The sequence below is a fragment of the Apodemus sylvaticus genome, chromosome 9 (genome assembly GCF_947179515.1).
Source record: "Apodemus sylvaticus chromosome 9, mApoSyl1.1, whole genome shotgun sequence".
Taxonomy (NCBI): Eukaryota; Metazoa; Chordata; class Mammalia; order Rodentia; family Muridae; genus Apodemus; species Apodemus sylvaticus.
This window is the reverse complement of record NC_067480.1, coordinates 103,121,949-103,139,262: the sequence shown is the minus strand read 5'-3', so window position 1 is coordinate 103,139,262 and position 17,314 is coordinate 103,121,949. Positions and strand designations below refer to the sequence as shown.

The 17,314-nt window shown below is 43.0% G+C and overlaps 1 protein-coding gene across 1 annotated transcript in view; it reads left to right on the top strand.

Moving 5' to 3' along the window:
- The window catches only part of Prim2 (DNA primase subunit 2), a 200,383-nt gene that overhangs the window by 178,772 nt on the left and 4,297 nt on the right, over window positions 1–17,314 (top strand). The window contains exons 12-13 of the mRNA XM_052191894.1: window positions 5,507–5,577; window positions 12,430–12,498. Coding sequence (XP_052047854.1) covers window positions 5,507–5,577; window positions 12,430–12,498 — 140 coding nt within the window. The remainder of the gene's footprint in view (window positions 1–5,506; window positions 5,578–12,429; window positions 12,499–17,314) is intronic.

Below are 17,314 nucleotides of genomic sequence, written 5' to 3'. Positions count from 1 at the left end.
CTTATTTCTCTAGGCAGGGAGGAGCGCAGCAATCCCGCACCCACAACTTGTTGGTTTTTCCATCAGTTGAGGGCCTCATTTAAAAACATAAATGTTTAATGTATTGAGATCTATTAGTGATGCTGAAAATTCATGACAGAGTCTTTCATTTTGGAAGGTCATTCAGTGGAAATAAGATACTATGCAGTCCATCCATGAAGGTTCTCGTAGGCATCAGTGGTTGCTTGGTTTAATCTGTATGTCTGATGGCAGCTTTGATTTTGTTAAGAATTTAAGTAACAAATGCACAAACTGTAAACAAAATATTCAAGAGATTACATCTTTTAGTAATAAGTCTGTCTTTTAAAAAGTACCATGATGCTGTTAGGACCATTGTCTACAGTGCAGTCTGGACTTGCTTTGGATTTCAAGAGAACTGAAGAGCCTCTTCTTCCTGGCCCCAGGAGACACTGGGACATCAAAGTCATGGCCCATTCTTAGACAGTTATTTTTTATTTGAAAAAAATCAATGTACAAGAAAATGCTACTGTCCAAAGTTTAGATTGAGCCTAGTTAATTCAGCTTGCTTGTTCAGTTCTAAGGTACTTATTCTAGGCAAGGAGAAAGTCTATACGCAAGTCTGCAGCCTATGAAGTACCTTCTGAAAGAGCTGATTGTGGAGTCAGGAATTGGAAGCAGAAAGGCATGAGTAAAAGACAGGAGTGTGTAGGGTCATTGGTAGTCAGGCTAGTGATGGTGATAGAACCAGTGCTGCTGGGCCAGCTCCGGCTGTTCTTTCTTGTTGGTTCTTCTTGAGGGAGAGGAGGAGGAGGGGGGAAGGGGAGGAGGAGGAGGAGGAGGAGGTCAGTAGAGGTAAGACTTGGTCTTAGTTGTTATTTAGGGTGGTTGTATAATAATAAAACATTTACCTGCCTTAAGTGTAAGTCACTTCACTTCAGTAGCTGACCTGCCTTCTGAGTTCCTCTGAGGTAAGAAACTGTTTTGCACTTTGTCATAAAACAGCAGGAGATTAAGTAAAGTAGCCTTTGTTCTGTCTCTGCAGGAACCGCAGGGCTCTAACTTCCAGCCTGCTAGTTGAAGTTCCAAGAGGAAAAAAGAACGTTTTGAAAAGTGATTTCAGCATTTATTTCTAAGTTCTAAAAAGTTTCCTATGAAAGCTCTTTAAGAAAAATGGGAAAAGGGCTTCTAAGCAAAGGGAATAAGCAGTCAAGGGGACCCGGGCTAAGGAAGAGAGGAAAAGGAGAACGCTAAGAAATGCGGGACAAGAAGAATAAGAAATTTACAATAGAGAATGTTTACTTGCATATCCATTAGGAGTAATTATCTGGCTAAACATTTATCATCTGTCCCAAGCTCAACAGGTTCATGGAGAGTTAAAAACTTTTTCTGACTAAGGTATTAGTGAAGGTTTGTATAGATAAATCCAGTCAATATTTTATCTTCTGTCCTAGCACCTATAGCAAATCTTTAGTTCTCTTTCTGAGACCTTTGGTTAATGGTTTTACAACCTCTTGGAATGTGCTCTGAGTATTAGATTCCAGCTTGCTATCTCAGAAGCAATTAAGTCTTGACACTAAAGACTGACAAGAGTTCTCATTGCAGTTTTGACTATCTGAGAGAACCTAATAGTAGTTCTACTATAAAAGAGCTTAATAATTACTAATATAATTTTAGGAATTTGTACAGGCTCACCATTAAGAATTAGGAAATCATCTATTTATATAGCATCATTACAAGACATCTTTGTTGTTCTGCAGAGATATGCTCAAAAGGTTGGGCTAATACCTAGTGATTGTTATATACAATTAATAATAACAAGAAAGCATATTAATAGCAGGAATCTTTCCTCAAATGAATTTCTCATGGGTCTTGCCTACCAGGGCAAATTCATTGATTTGAATCCAAGGCAGACCCTCAGGAAGATCACCTGCTAGTTTTTAGCTTCCCCTAGGATGGCTCCTGACATGGCACATACGCAGATACGGGCATCTTAGAAGACCTAGTTAGTTAGTTAGTGAGTTGAATTTCAGATGTAATGAAATTAGAACAGTAGAGAGAAAGTGGTTTTATGTCTAATTAGAGAAGCGGCCGACAACAGCTCCCAGTTACAATTATAACATTGAGAAGGCTATGAGAAGGTGGAGGAGTCCTGGTTGTGATAACTAGTCCTGGTTGTGATAACTAGTCCTGGTTGTGATAACTAGTAAGCCATTGATGGTGCCTGAAGCTGAAGGCAGCTCTTCTGAGGCTGTGGAAAAGCGAGGACAGAATCCTGGCTCCTGCTGTCACGCTGAGAGGGAGTGTGGGACTAAGAAAGAAAGAACAGAAATAGGAGCAGTCAGTGCTGTGCTGACTGCAAGGTAAAGACTGTGTCTTGATCTTGTTCCTGCTGTAGAGAGCTGTCCTGAGTCTTCCCACAGTGTACTGTTAATGTGGGTTTTCATAGACCCGCCAGTATTCTAAGTAAATCCCTCCCACTCCTAGCTTATGTGGGAGGTTTGTTTGAACCTCCCCAAAACAGTGGACATATCAGGTGCCTTGCAGCATTGTTGAGGCAGATCACAGACTTTTGGTTTTCTTCACTTTAGCAAGGCACTGTATTCCATCAGTTGACTTTCATACTGTGGACCATGTAGTGTCAGTCCAGTAGCCCTTGTCTTTTTCTATCCTTTAACTGTGCGTCTGTGTTTTGGTTCTGCTCATACCAGAGAGGCACTCTGCCTACCACTGAGCTGTAATCGCAGTCCAGACGTGCTAGTATTTTATTGAGGTTTCTCCATCAGTTGTTTTCTCATTTTAAATTTTGATTTGATATTTTGCTTGTTATAGTTTAGTCTGATCTCTTGGATTGGTTTTGACAGCTTATATTTCTAAGAATTTAAAATTCTATTGTTTGTTACGAGATTCTCTTGGTTTCTTTTAACTCTTTGAACGCTTGTGTTGTTCGTGGTGACAGTGTATTCCTCCAGTGAGTAAGCTATACTTTCTTGTTTCTTTGTATGTATATACTGTTCTTTAGAAAACTAGAGAATCTGATCATGAAGGTTTCTACCTATAGAAGTCAGGTCTTCATGTGTGACCTGTGTTTATAGCCTGGTGTAGCAGATAGTACTCCGTGTACTACAGTTGTAGCATGTATGACTGACTGGGGCGGGCTGACTAGCCGTTGAATTGATTTCTCCAGTTGGAGGTGTATCGACAGGCAGTGTGCTAGTAAAGCAGCCCTTGAAAGGCCTGGGTATACTTACTCATTTCTTCTGTGTGACTGTCCCTGCTGTGGAGCTGGGCAGAGTTGGCTCTTACGCCACTGACTGTCGGTGTTAAACATACCATTTGAGAACTCAGATAACAGCAGTGTAGGGGAATACCAGGACAGGGAAGCGGGAAGGGGTTGATTGGGAAAGAGGGGGAAGGAAGAGGGCTTATGGGGCTTTCGGGGAGGGGGGATCCTGGAAAGGGGAAATTATTTGAAATGTAAATAAAGAATATATCTAATAAAAAATAGAACTCAGAAAAGTACCGTAAAGTAGAGCACACCATCTAAAAACTCAGAGAGAAAAGCACTGTAAAGTAGCTTAGTCATATTTTAGGTTAATTTCCTTCTAGAAATGATAATAATTTTGACATATTTATTTTAAATTACTAAATGTAATATTGTCTGTTTCATTGAGCTCTTTATCTGTGGCCATAGAAAATGTAAAATCCCAGCTGTGCCCCGAGCTATACCATGGTAGGAGAGCCCTGCTCTCGATGGTGACCTCTGAACTTTGAGCACTCGAGACTTTTCATTATCAGAGTGATTAGGCTCTGTCTTCACATTGTACTTTACACAGTATTTGTTTCTACATACACTTGTGTTTGGCTTTCTACAACTGACAGTTTTACAGATAAACTACTCGAGTGTTTGGTAGAAGTCATACTATTTATGAATGTCTTTAATTTCTTTTTCATTTTAGTGTTTTTCAATAGAGAAGGAATATTTGTTTTGGAATTTTGATTCAGCATAACCATTAATAATTATAGTATAACTATATAAATATTATAATATTATCCATTAAAGTGGATCTGATTAGTGGTTCCAAGAAACATCAAAGCCATCCAATGTGGAGAAGTATGTGTTCTTTGTACTTTTTGGGAGGCTAGTGGAACTGTTTTTCACAGTCCAAGAACTTTCAGGCAATTACTGACCCTATTAAATCTAAACTGGTAAGTGCCTTTTAATGAAGAAATCCTTTTAAATGGACAGTTTAAAGGGCTTCAGAACAACTCTGGCAGGATTTCATGGCAGAGCTGGTAAGTGCTCCAGTAGCATCTCATAGCTCCTTACTTATGTGTATATAAATCTGAACTACCGAAGGCCATTGTCACGTTGTCACATAAGGAGCACCCGCCACAGGTGATGGCGTCCAGTCTCCATCACTGAGGGCACAGTGTCTGCTGTGGTGAAGGGGCTACTGCTGATTGGACAGCAGCACTGGACAATGTCCTCAGTGGTGGGATGGAGGGCGTGCATTTCCATTCATAGATTTCATTAGTTGCAGAACTGCTGAAAAGAGGAGATGTAATAGCCGAGAGGACATGTGATACCTGGGATCATATGGTTGGTTTTGTGACAAAATCATCAAATATTTAATTTTAGTATTAAAATATGTTTCCCTTTTTAGAGGCCAGAGATAGTTATATATTTTTTTAAAAAATATTATTCAAGATAAATAGTTCAAGGAAAAGTCACACATGAAGTTGAATAGCATTTGCCTTGGCTGTTGAAAACATCCACTATTCTTTTTAAAATAGAAAGTGTATTTTTAGCCGGGTGGTGGTGGCTCACGCTTGTAATCCCAGCACTCTGGGAGACAGAGGCAGAGGCAGGCGGATCTCTGAGTTCGAGGCCAGCCTGGTCTACACAGAGAAACCCTGTCTTGAAAAAAACCAAATCCAAAAAACCAAAACCAAAACCAAAACAAACAAACAAAAAAAACCAAAGAAAGTGTATTTTAAAAAAAACAGTACCTTTTATAGTTATATATTTTCTGTAGATTTTTCTATGTCAGAAATGTTGATAGAGATAGAATAGATTTATAGATACTGATACAGATAGATATAGATAGAGTGGTATTTGGTACTGTTACATAAATCCAACCTGTCTACTATAGCCACAGTCACGATGCCCGTGAAGATCATGGGGCACAACAGTTCTGAGTTCTCAGGACAAACAAGAAAGTAGCCAGAGCAGAGCGGTGATTGTTGACTGCATGCCAGGGCTGAGGGTCATGCCTCTAAGCAGGCGTGCTACCCATGGCCTCAGCGGCTCTTCCTCCAGTTCCCAGGTCGTTTAGTTGTTGATGTTTCCTAAACACAGCACACTGACATTAATCTGCATGGACATTACATTTTAAATGTGAGACAACATTTTAAATAGCTTTGTAAGAATTTCTTGGTACCTGTTTTGCTGGAATAAAGAATGATAAATGCTCTGATAAAAATCCATGTAATCGTGGTGTCACAGGTCGGAAGGAGAGCGGAAGCGAGTCTGCCACGTGGGGGATGGTGTTCAAATCAGTGGCAGGAAGTGAGGACGTGAGACAACCACATTCACCCAATGTTAGTGAAAAGCCATTTGGCCTGCACAGTGGCTCACCGCAAAGACACTTGCCACCCAAGCATGGTGACTGTATAAAATGTGCAACGAGCGACCCAGCTCCACAGTCAGCTGTCCTCTGACCGCCACGTGTACAGTGTGAAGCACGCACTCTTTCCCTAAACACTTATTTCCAAACTCTGAAATAAGAACTTGGAGATGACTCTATTCCAGTTGCTGTTGAAGACATGAGGTATAGTGTGAGAGGTGACACTAATGAGACCTTTCTGATGGAGCTAACGTCATGGTGGTGCTTGAATGCCGGGGAGGGGATGGCTTTTAGGAGTAACTCGTGACAGTGAGGGTCTTAAAGACATTTGAAAATTAAAATCAGCTCAAAACTGTACTTATAAACAATAAAAAATGAGAACAGTAAAATTCTTGACATGCAACGTTAAGCAAATGCAATTGTATTTTCAAGAGAGAGAAACTTGACTTTGTTCTCACTAGTGAAGGTCAGCAGAGGTGCCATGGCTGGTGTGTGAGAAGTAAGCAGAGCAGTACGTGCTGGCAGTCCCACACTCCGTACCTCTGCCAAGCTTGCCTTTCAAAATCAGGATGCTTAGAAGTAGAGTGGAAAGTCTGTGAGGTCTGAGTCTAGAAGCAGGGCTGTTCTACTGTAAGACACGGGATGACCTTGAATCGCACACATGAGCTGCACATCTGATTGGGTGCAGGACGTGCTGCTGTGCATGCAGTACGCCAGTCGCCAGGGCCAAGGCTGGGCAGGTGGCAGCTCTCTGTGCCAAGCCATCCTTGAGCATCACTGGCAGGCGCTGGAGTAAATGGTGGGAGGAAGCCGCACCTGCGCTCAGTTAGACTTGGAACTTGTACCATGCGTTGATATTTATGTTTATTTGTCTTGTTTGAGTGCCGTTTCCCACCCGTGCCGGTGAACATCCTGTGTGTGGATTGGCTGGCAAAGCGCTGTCTGAGGTCATAGTCATTCAAATCAGGGAGACGGTTGGTCACGTCTTCTGTCTTCAGAGGCGTCTTGGTTGAGCCTTTACTAGGTGTGGTGGTGCATGTCTGCAGTGCCAGTACTATGAAGGCACAAGCAGAAGGACCGTGAGCTTGAAGCTAGCCTGGGCTACATAGACTGTGGCAGCAGGTGCAAACCAGAGAGATCCTAGCACTGAGAAGGGAGGTGAGAACCAAGCCCTATCCCTAACTGAGAATCTATTTGTAACTGAGGCCTGCTGGAAGAGAGGAGGTGTATTTCCTCCAGCTGAGCCTCAGGGTAAATCAGCCACAGTCTGGGACAGGTCACACCCTGGGCACTCAGCCACAGTCTGGGACAGGTCACACCCTGGGTACTCAGACAGCCACACTCTGGGACAGGCCACACCCTGGGCACTCAGACAGCACTAGGACACTCCGGGACAGGTCACACCCTGGGCACTCAGACAGCCACAGTCTGGGACAGGTCACACCCTGGGTACTCAGACAGCCACACTCTGAGACAGGTCACACCCTGGGTACTCAGACAGCCACAATCCGGGACAGGTCACACTCTGGGCACTCAGACAGTACTAGGACACTCTGAGACAGGTCACACCCTGGGCACTCAGACAGCCACAGTCTGGGACAGGTCACACCCTGGGCACTCAGACAGCCACAGTCTGGGACAGGTCACACCCTGGGCACTCAGACAGCCACAGTCTGGGACAGGTCACACCCTGGGCACTCAGACAGCCACAGTCTGGGACAGGTCACACCCTGGGCACTCAGACAGCCACAGTCTGGGACAGGTCACACCCTGGGCACTCAGACAGCGCAGGGCCAACTTTATGGGGTTTGGGGTGGATGGGTATTTTTTCTTTATTAATTTGTTGTTTGCTTGTTTTGGTTTTCATGTGTTTGATGTTTTGTTTTGGGAAGGAACAGAGACAAAGGAAGAGGGAAGGCACAAGGACATGAAGTTATGTGGGGAGGGGAGAGGAGCTGGAGGAGCTGGAGGAAGGGCAAACATGATCAAGATAAAAGAAAGAATAATGATAAAAGAGAGAAGGGAAAAATAATTCTCTTAGGGAAATAACCAGTAACTTGTCCTGAGGATAAATTTGAATTAATTTCCCTTGCTAAACATAGCAAATACAAACTGATGAACTTTTTTTTTTTTTTGTGAAGGTGAAAAGCTGAATTATTTCATTTTTTTTTTTAAGTTTAGAATTCTTCTTGGTAGATTTTATTTGCCTAGTAGAGGATAAATGGAAGCTGAAGGAAACTGAGGCATATCTGTGACACAAACGTTGTCCTCCGGTGCCATGGAGAGCCCGGCTGCTGTAACGGTGCTCTTGCATCGAAGTTTTCCTCTATAAACACTGAGGTGAAAATCCAAGTGTCTCACTGCCCTTTGAGCACCAGTCTGAGATCTTCATGGAAATTTTACCTTTGGTAATTTTGTTTTCAAGGTTGGTGTGATTGTTCAGCTTGGTTGTATTTTTCTGGAGCATAATTAGAAAGCGCTTTGTGCAGGCATAAGAGTTGCCTCTGGCTTATCTCCTTCCAGCTTTCTGAGGAGCCGCTGTTTGGAATTAGTGCTGTCTGCAAGAGGAGTAGCCTTTTCTGGGGTCTTTGTGAGTGGAAAGTTTTGGAGAAACTGGAGAGTTTTGTCATGGCTGTTAAAGGACCCTCCGAGCTACGGCAGCCACTGGAGTAGCAGGCTGTAGACCTCAGGCCCTTCCCTGGTCTCCGGCTTCCCAGCCCCCAGCCGGTGGGGTCCCTCTTCTCACTGTCTGCTTCTTATAGCCTCCCTACGGGAGTGCAGCCTTTATGTGGACTGAGTTTCTGGCCCGCTTTGTTTCTGATCCTTATTCTTTGCTGATCTCTGCCTGCCATCCTCGGAAGTAGATGGTCTGCACAGGGTTTCCGTGTTTGCACCAGCTCAGACTCGCGTGGTGAGCATATGAGGAGTCTAGCCTAGTGAAGATAACCAGTGAAGGCAATTCGGCACCCCCTAGGAAGGACTGACAGTCCCAGGAGGGTGGGTCGCTATGACTTCTTGAGTCTTTTGGCTTCCTTTCTTGCCATATGATACCTATAGCTTTCTTCCATTTCATCCTCTTTAGACGCAAAACTGATACAACTACACTACCTTGGCCCTTTAGCCTTCAACACGTGAGCTAATAAACCTGTAGTAAATCGGTACCCTCTTTTGAGCATCCTGTTATGGTAGCACCACATGCACTCATGCAGCGTGCCCTCACCCAAGGCGCACTCACGCAGGGCACACTCATGCAGGGCACACTCACGCAGGGTGCACTCACACAGGGAGTGATCTTTTTGTGCTCCTGAGACTTTATGCTGGAAAAGAACCCTGTTGAGAAGCACTGTGCCTGACTGTGCCATCTGTCTTTCTCAGTTCCTTACCCGTAGGGACACTTTGATTCCGACCCAAATTCTGATCCCCAGAGTCTCTTAGGCCTTTCTTGGATTTCTTGAACTTATTATTGTGCTTTTTATCACACACTTAGAGTTTTGGGGCATATCTTGTTTTCCCTTCCATTTCTAACTTTATATTTCTGGCCTTGAAGCACCTCAGTCCACCAACTGTTGTATTCATGCCTGTCTTGCTAACTGTCTTAACATTGTTTAATAGTGATGTTCATGTCAGAAAAATTCAACAAAATTAAGAGCAAACCCGCATCATGTCACACTACATAGGCAAATGCTATCACACCAGAATCACATTACATCACAGCTGTATAAGCCACAACTGTGTTATCCCTCCCTCTTTCACACACACACACACACACACACACACACACACACACACACACACACACATATCCAAAACCCTCAGGAAATGTGAACAGCAGCTCACATGCCAGCATTGATGGGGAGATCTCACAAGGCCCTTAATGGCTGCCGAGAGGGGGAGAGTCAGTCTCCCCAGGGAGGAGCCCCTGAGCTTGTTTATCCAATACCGAGTGTCATCCCTAAAAGCATATACTATACATACAAGCCTCAGTAAGAGGACAAACACTATTGATAAAGTTACCTGTGTGTACATAGATAAGGTTATGTGTATGTGTGTGTAACAGTCAGGGTTAAACAAGAGCAGTGACGATAACATGGAGGGGGAGAGTGGGAGACAGGGAAGCAGGGTAAGGGACAGAAGATGACCAGAGCCTGTTATGCACATCTACCAGCGTCATAGTAAAAGTCGTTTGTACAACTAATAAATGAAAATGAAAAGGCTTTGTATGTGCCTTGTGTCCTGTTGTTGAAGAGTTCAAGTCATTCACTTAAAAAATTGTTTTTAAAAACCTAGTTCATTATGTTTAGGAGAGCGTTTGAGGAGGGTAGTTTGAGAGATGTGTAGTGCTCTGTTGTAAAGCATCAGGACTCATTCTGCTTGGACGTTTTCCTGTGAAGTACCTGCCTCTTAGAAACAGTGCCTGCCTGTTAGGGAATGCTTCAATCCCAAGTCTGAGTGCTTCCCACCACCACCACCTCGGTTCTCATCCTGGTGGGATCCACCGGCCAGGCCCAGGGTCTGGAAAATGCATTCTGTCCTAGGCTGTCTTTCCAGTTAGGAGGCTGGATCGGAGAAAGCCAGTTCACCTCAGCCCTGAGAGATCTCCTGTCGGCCTGCATCTCAGTGGTATAGACCATAATCTGGATTCTTAATGATAGCGTGCTTAGGTGGCTGCGCATTTTCTCTTTAATTTTGAAACCCTACAAGTTGTTTGTATAGTCCTCTATGGAAAGCTAGGTTAAGCTGCACATGATTTCTTAATTCTTTGTAAAATCGATCCTGTCCCTAGGCAACTTTGTTTTAACAGGATGCAATTCTTCTCTGAAATGAAAACAGCATTGGACAGTGCTCCCTAGTCACCTCAAAGTGCCCATCTCCTAGCATTCTCCTTGGCTCGAGTTTTCCTCCGCTTCACCTCCTTTAGTCTAAACTTGTCGGTTTTTCTTGCTAGAAAACAAACAGTAACAACAACAAAAACCCAATATTGTCTTTGCTTCACCAGACCTTTAAAGTTAAACAAACCTTTTATTCATCTCCAATATGCTTGTGCTGTGGTTAGGAATAGATGGGTGAGTGATTTCGAACCAAAATATTTCTGTCACAGAAGAGTCTCTTTTGTAGTGTGGGTGGTGGTAGAGAGAGCCAGCCATGTTCATAAGTCTTCATTTCTTACATTCTTTTTTTTTTTCACTTTAATTTTTTGCATGTGGATAGCCACCCGTGCTGGGTAGCTTTAACTGACAGCTTGACATAAGCCAGACTTTAGTGGGGGGGAGTCTTAATCACAGATTACCTGGATCAGGCTGGTCTGTTGGGGATTCATTGATTTCAGAAGACCTAGCCAGTTGTGGACTGCACCAGTCTCTTGTTTTAGTTTTACGTGAAAGGAACATAAATATACCCATGGTTCAACTTTATGTTTGCGAATTAATTTCATCTTAAGGTAATTTATGGCATCAGATCTTAAATTTGCATTTGAAGTCTTTGAAGTGACAGTTTGTATATGCTAGTCTGCTGTTGTTATCTGTACTTAAGTGCAGGTTCATTGTTACACAGCTTTAATGGCTGTGGGAAAGCATTGGGACGTAAGCTCTAAGAGCTGGTGTCACGTACAACATTTATGACTATTTTTTTTTATTTATTGTCATTCATTCTTAATTAGTTAATTTATTTTTTCATTTTTCTCTAATTAAGGAAAAATGTGTCTTAGAGGTAGACAGAATCCTGGGTTCTGTGACAGGTCGACATTTACACAAGTTTTTCAGATGAATGTTAATTGAAGGTGGTATAAAATTTGGGTATAAGACAGTCAGAAGAAAACAATCCTTTAACAAAGTCTTGCTGGTGTGTGATGCCCCTTTTACAACTGTGATTTTCTTGTGTTCTGTCACAAACTGTAAAGCGATGTTCCATGGAGGAGCACCAGAACTTCTGGGCGGTGTCATTGTCCTTGTGACAGGAAGGCTAGCCTCCTGGAGCAGGTACAAGTGGACCTTTCTCCAGAGTCCCCTCTCCCTTCATCTGAGGTTAGCTCTTCCTTCCAGCATTCTTCTGTGCTTGCTACATGGCTCAAATATATATTTTATTTATTTGGGCATGTCAGAGGACCAGGAAACGTCAGGACCAGTGCACTGTGCTGACCGTGAGACTGTGTGAAGTAGGATTGCAAGGGAAATTGTGTTTACAGAAGACAGGATGGCGATCCTGATAGATGCTCAGGATAGGCTCTTCACACTCACATTCTGCTGAGCTGTTACTAAATGTGACTTCATTACACAGTAGACAAGCTCTCTGAAGGTAGCCGCTGCTGCCTCTCTATGCTGGCCTAGAACGTTTTAGTTGGGTTTTCCTGTTAGAGTCACAGCAGTGTAAGTGCTGTGTCTGCATAAACAGGGGGTGTGAAAGTAAGAGTGTTTGACTGCTTCGTGGCTCCATAATCAGATTAATAGATTCACAGCTACAGGATTCTTAAAAAAAAGATCTTGCAGTATGATATGCTGACAGTAAGCATCAAAATAAAAATACCAGGATCTGTTCTCATCTTGTGGTCAAAGCAATGTTATTAAAAGCCCTGGGCAGCAGGTCAGAAAGCTCACTCTCTATCCCTGCCATCTGTGTTTCAATGCTGAGCTGCACCACTTCTGGATAATCTCGGCATTGTTGCACTGTCCGGGCTGCAGGAGCACAGCACACTACTGGATTTATTCATTGAGTTTCCTATTTGGAATGACGATTATGAGAAGGCCAACAATAGTAACTTAGAAGAAACTTAACTTGTGTTTTTTCTTTCTCTCCCCACTCATTTTAGATTTTGGATCTGGTAAAAGGAAGTCATTACCAAGTAGCCTGTCAGAAGTACTTCGAGATGACGCATAGTGTAAGTGGATCGTTTAGCTTTGTAGACTGATTGTCTGTGGCTTGTGCTCTGTGTTCTGTTTGATGCTTTTATAATGGCATGGTGTTAAGTAACGTACAAGGTTTGTAGAAGGACCAGACAACTAAGATGGGCCGTACAAAACCAGGACCATGATGAGGAAGATGTGTCATAAGCAGATCTGAGCACACTGCAGACCACACTGACCACGTCTGGGTTCAAGGTTGTTAAGGTTTTTGGTGAAGAGGCCGACTGGAACCTTTTATGCTTTATGATGTCTGTCAGAACTAGTCATCAGTGCTACAGCATGGCCAAAGCTATCATAGAAGATATATGTTCATAGCTGTGAGCATACACAACTTGGTCCTTAACAGCAGTTCTCAGCCTGTGGGCCATGCGCAACTCCTTTGGGGTTGAATGACCCTTTCACAGAGGTTGCCTAAGATCATTGGAATACACAGTTACTTATGATTCATAACAGTAGCAAAATTAGAGTTATGAAGTAGCAATGAAAATAATTTTATGGTTGGAGCTCACCACAACATGAGGAATTGTATTAACAGCATTAAGAAGGCGGAGACCCAACGACCTATAAAGAGGGCCAGAGTTGACTCAGGGGTCTCAGTGTGCCAATTCTTCAACACTTTAGATCTGGAACCTTAGCTATACCTGTCCAGAAGAACCAATGGCGCTTTTCTCAAAGAACGTCTGATATATTTGTGTCTGCTACTTGATATTAGTCTAACCTGCTTCTCTGGTCTCATATGTTTGTATGTAGAACCTTTGTTTACATGTAACTACATGTAAACAGTTACATGTAACTGCAAAGGAATCAAGAAATGGGATGATGACCTTGCCTGCCTCCTTAGTACTGGAAGTCCTGAAGGGAAATGTAGGTCAGCCCTGAGCACTTCCGGCTGGCACAGTGGGGCTTGAAATGGAAGCATGAACCACAGGCTCGAGAGGCCTGCAGGTGGTACCCTGGAGAATGAGTGCCCGCTACAGGCATTCCTGTGGACAAAATTCACAGCTCTATGCAAACCAACAAAGAATATCTCTAGCATAAATCCAGCCCACTGAGCCCTCATTTACAGCCATTAATTTGGATTCCTAACCCAGAACACACATCTAAGAGTAGGCTCTGGAGGTCCGTGCACCTCCCGAAATAGCTTGTCACTGAGTCCTTGTGTGTACTGCTGTGGAGTGTGGTGTCCTGTGCCTCCCCAGTGAGGAGCTGCATTTGTTGGACTCATTGTCGCTACTTAGCTAAATTTTATATTCATATTTTCTATTAAGTTGTCAAAAGATTATTAGATATTTTCTTTATTTACATTTCAAATGTTATCCCTTTTCTGGTTTCCCCTCCAAAAACTTCCTATCCTGTCCCCCTACCAACCCTTTGTCAAAAGATTTTTAAAAAATTCTGCCTTATATAATTGCTGAATTTATAAGTGTTCATAGGAAAATCGTCTTATCAATAATTTAAATGATAAATAAAATGAACCTGCCTTTGTGGAACCCTTACTGCATACCCGGCATATTTCTAAGGTCTTTGAGCCCCACAGCCAGGGACTATTGTAATACACTAATGAGCACAGCATGGAGAAACAGAGCAGCCTGGGAAGTTCTTGTTGGAATGGAACATGGATGTGAACCTGTGCTAAGTCAGTAAAGGTCTGATAGCCCGGCCATGTTCTATATCAGGTACTAGAGTTGAAAGAAATCTTGAGGTGATTCTAGACAGGAAAATGCTAAATACTGAGGCACTTTCAAGGTTAGTGGCTCTAACTCATAAACTATGGCTTATGTATGGGGAACTGTAATTCCAATCCCCCACTCCAACCTGCCTCCACTGACCCAAGGAACATCTAGAGCTAGAGACGGGCCTGCCATGAACCCTGTCTTCTGCATCTAGTTGGAAATATTACCCTTGGCATAAAACAACTTATTTTTATAAAAGTTGAAGTACTTGATAAAAAAATGTAAGCAACAACCAAGTTTCTTTAGCTTGATCACGACAGGACCCACATAGCATCCTATGCCTCGGCTTCTCAGCAACCAGCCCTGAATGCCTGCTCCGTGAGCACTTGTGTGGTGTTCCCGGGTCAGCACCAGCCCTGAGTGCCCTGCTCCATGAGCACTTGTGGCAGGTCCTGGGAAGATGGGAACAAATGTGTATTCACCCAAACAGGGACCAACAACAGACCAATGTGTAGATACCACCGAAGTCTAACTTGGTGAACCAGTGAGTCTCATTGGGGTTACACAGGAATATGGGTGAAGGTTACCTACAAGAGCAGAAATTACTCAAAGAGCAGCATCACCAAAGCCCATCCCAGCATGAATAAAAACTTAGGAAACCTGGGGCATACTATACAACCTGCAGGCAGCTCAGCAGATGTGAGTGTCCTTTCCAGGGGGCACATTTGGTCTCAGGCTTCTTTAGGTCCCTTGATTGGTCCTGACTTCCTTTGGTCAGCTTAGCTTACCTGCTTCTTCCAGAAATCTTAGCTTCTCTGAGAGTCTCGGGCAGTGCTAATAGCCTATGCCTGCTTAGAGAAGAAGCGGACCCAGGAAATCTGGTCAGTTTCAGGGACTTCTGAAGCTTATTGAATCATTGCCTTCCTGGGTTTAAGGCGCTTCCCTGCAGGGTGGAATAGTTCATCCCCTTTAACATGCGAGTCTCAAGGAGCTTTCTCTTAGAACATCCAGTCGTGGGTCATAACACCCCCTACACACACACACACACATACACACACACACACACACACACACACACACACACACACACATTTTAGCATCTTTGTCTTACAGGTTTCCCTCCCAATTGAAACATTTTAATCTTAGAGGAGAGTACTACACATTAGGTCTTGCTTTGCTTGAGACTTTTAATTTCATATATGCTCTCAATCATTTGTGAACCTTTTAAGTAAAAAGCCTCCAAACTTTGAGATCCTCTATTTCATCTTTATTTTTTAAAATAAGAAAAATTTAAAAAATAAAAATGAATTAGATTTAAGACGGAGTCATACTAAATTATGCCCCCTTTTGTTTGTTTTGTTTAGTTAATATAGCTTGGACTGGCCTCAGTTATTATAGCGCAAGCATGACCTTGAATTCCCCGTCTCTACCTTCTGAGCACTGTACCAAGTGATTCACACGCGCCCCCCTCACTGAGTTCTTAAACGTGCTTTTGTGGTGTCTGGCATAACTAGGACTACAATTGCCTGTTTTAAAATCTGCTTTAGTTAACTGAAGATGTGCATTGAAATCCTTTCAGATCTACTAATAGTGTAGCTTAGACTATGTGTAAACCAATGAAATAGGTTTGTATTCACTAGATCTATTCCTATAGATTTTTAAATGCAGATATTTTCATTTGTTATTTTTATAGTGTAAAAATAGAATCTATTTTTATTACTCACTTCCTGCCAACCCGTCTCCCTCCCCTGTAAACCTCTGGGTTCATTTTCCCCAGGTCTCTGTGATGAAATTCGCTCAAGTGCAAGTTTTGAAAATGAGCTCTCTAATTGATACCATTTGCAGCAGCCCCGAGAGGGCTCCATATGGCTCTGTGGTAACACCAGCTGCCTCTTTCCAGGCTGTCATCACAGAACCTCTTGATTAAAACCCGAACACCCCATAGGTAAACAGCATTGCTCCCATTTTTCCCTTCTGTGGTAGCTGTGGCAGACATGGGAGACTTATTTGTGTGGAAGCCATCGTGTAGAGTATGTCGATTCCTCCAGTGGCTGTCAGAAACTGACCTCGTGAAAGTTGTCTGCCTCAGTGGCTTTTGGTTTTGTATTTCATGTGCAATGGTGTTTTGCCTGCATGCATGTCTGTCTGAGGGTCTCTGAAATTGGAGTTGTGGACAGTTGTGAGGTGCCATGTGGGTGATGGGAATGGAACTCGGGTCCTCTGGAAGAGCGGCCAGTGTTCTTCGCCACTGTCTCTCCAGTCCCCAAGAGGTGTTCAAGACAGTTGCATTCCTGTAAGCTTTGCAAGTGGAAACGCCAGGCCTTACCTAGGTTAGCCTCTGAGTCGGAACTGAAAATGGCTTCTTTAGAAATTGATCCCTTGGAATATTGACTGGAGGCTTATTTTCCAAATAGTAGAGCATAGCTTCTTCCCCATCGTATAAATTGCTATAGAAGTCTTGTGAAAACCTACCACGTTTTTCTAAAGTCTTAAATGGGGTGTATGAAATGTGCATGAATGTCTTTAATGGTGTGAGCTCATGGGCTAGAAGCCACACCACCATCTTGCATTTAGAACCCCATCATAGCTTCCTAAGTAATTTCTCAGAATCCACACATGCCCCATTTCACTTCTTCCTCCTTTACACAGCAGGGAGTGATATTTACAATAATGGAATTTGATTATTTCATTAACCTGCTTTAAAGACCTCTCTGTGGATTTCCATTTCTCTGAAGATAAAATTTGATATTTATTATGCATCCTGTAAAACAATGTCACCAGCTGTGCTGACCTGGCTCTGGTTCTAACCGGGTCTGTGGACCTTCCAGGTTAATAAGTTACATGCTTTATATCTGAAACCTCTTCCCCCCACCACCCCCCCAGAGACTCGTAGTACCAAAGGGGGCAGTAGAGCCTTGAATTCTGCTATTCACCATGAATTCTGAAACTTCAGTTTAGTTCTGTCATCATCTGTTATGATGACTTTATTGAATACTTGAACAACTTGAAGCAAAGCGTTGAAAAATCAATCCCTCATATTACAAAGAGAAAGAAAATCCTCCTTATATTACTATTTTTCTAGGCATTACATTATTTTTGTAAAATTATCTTTGTAAAA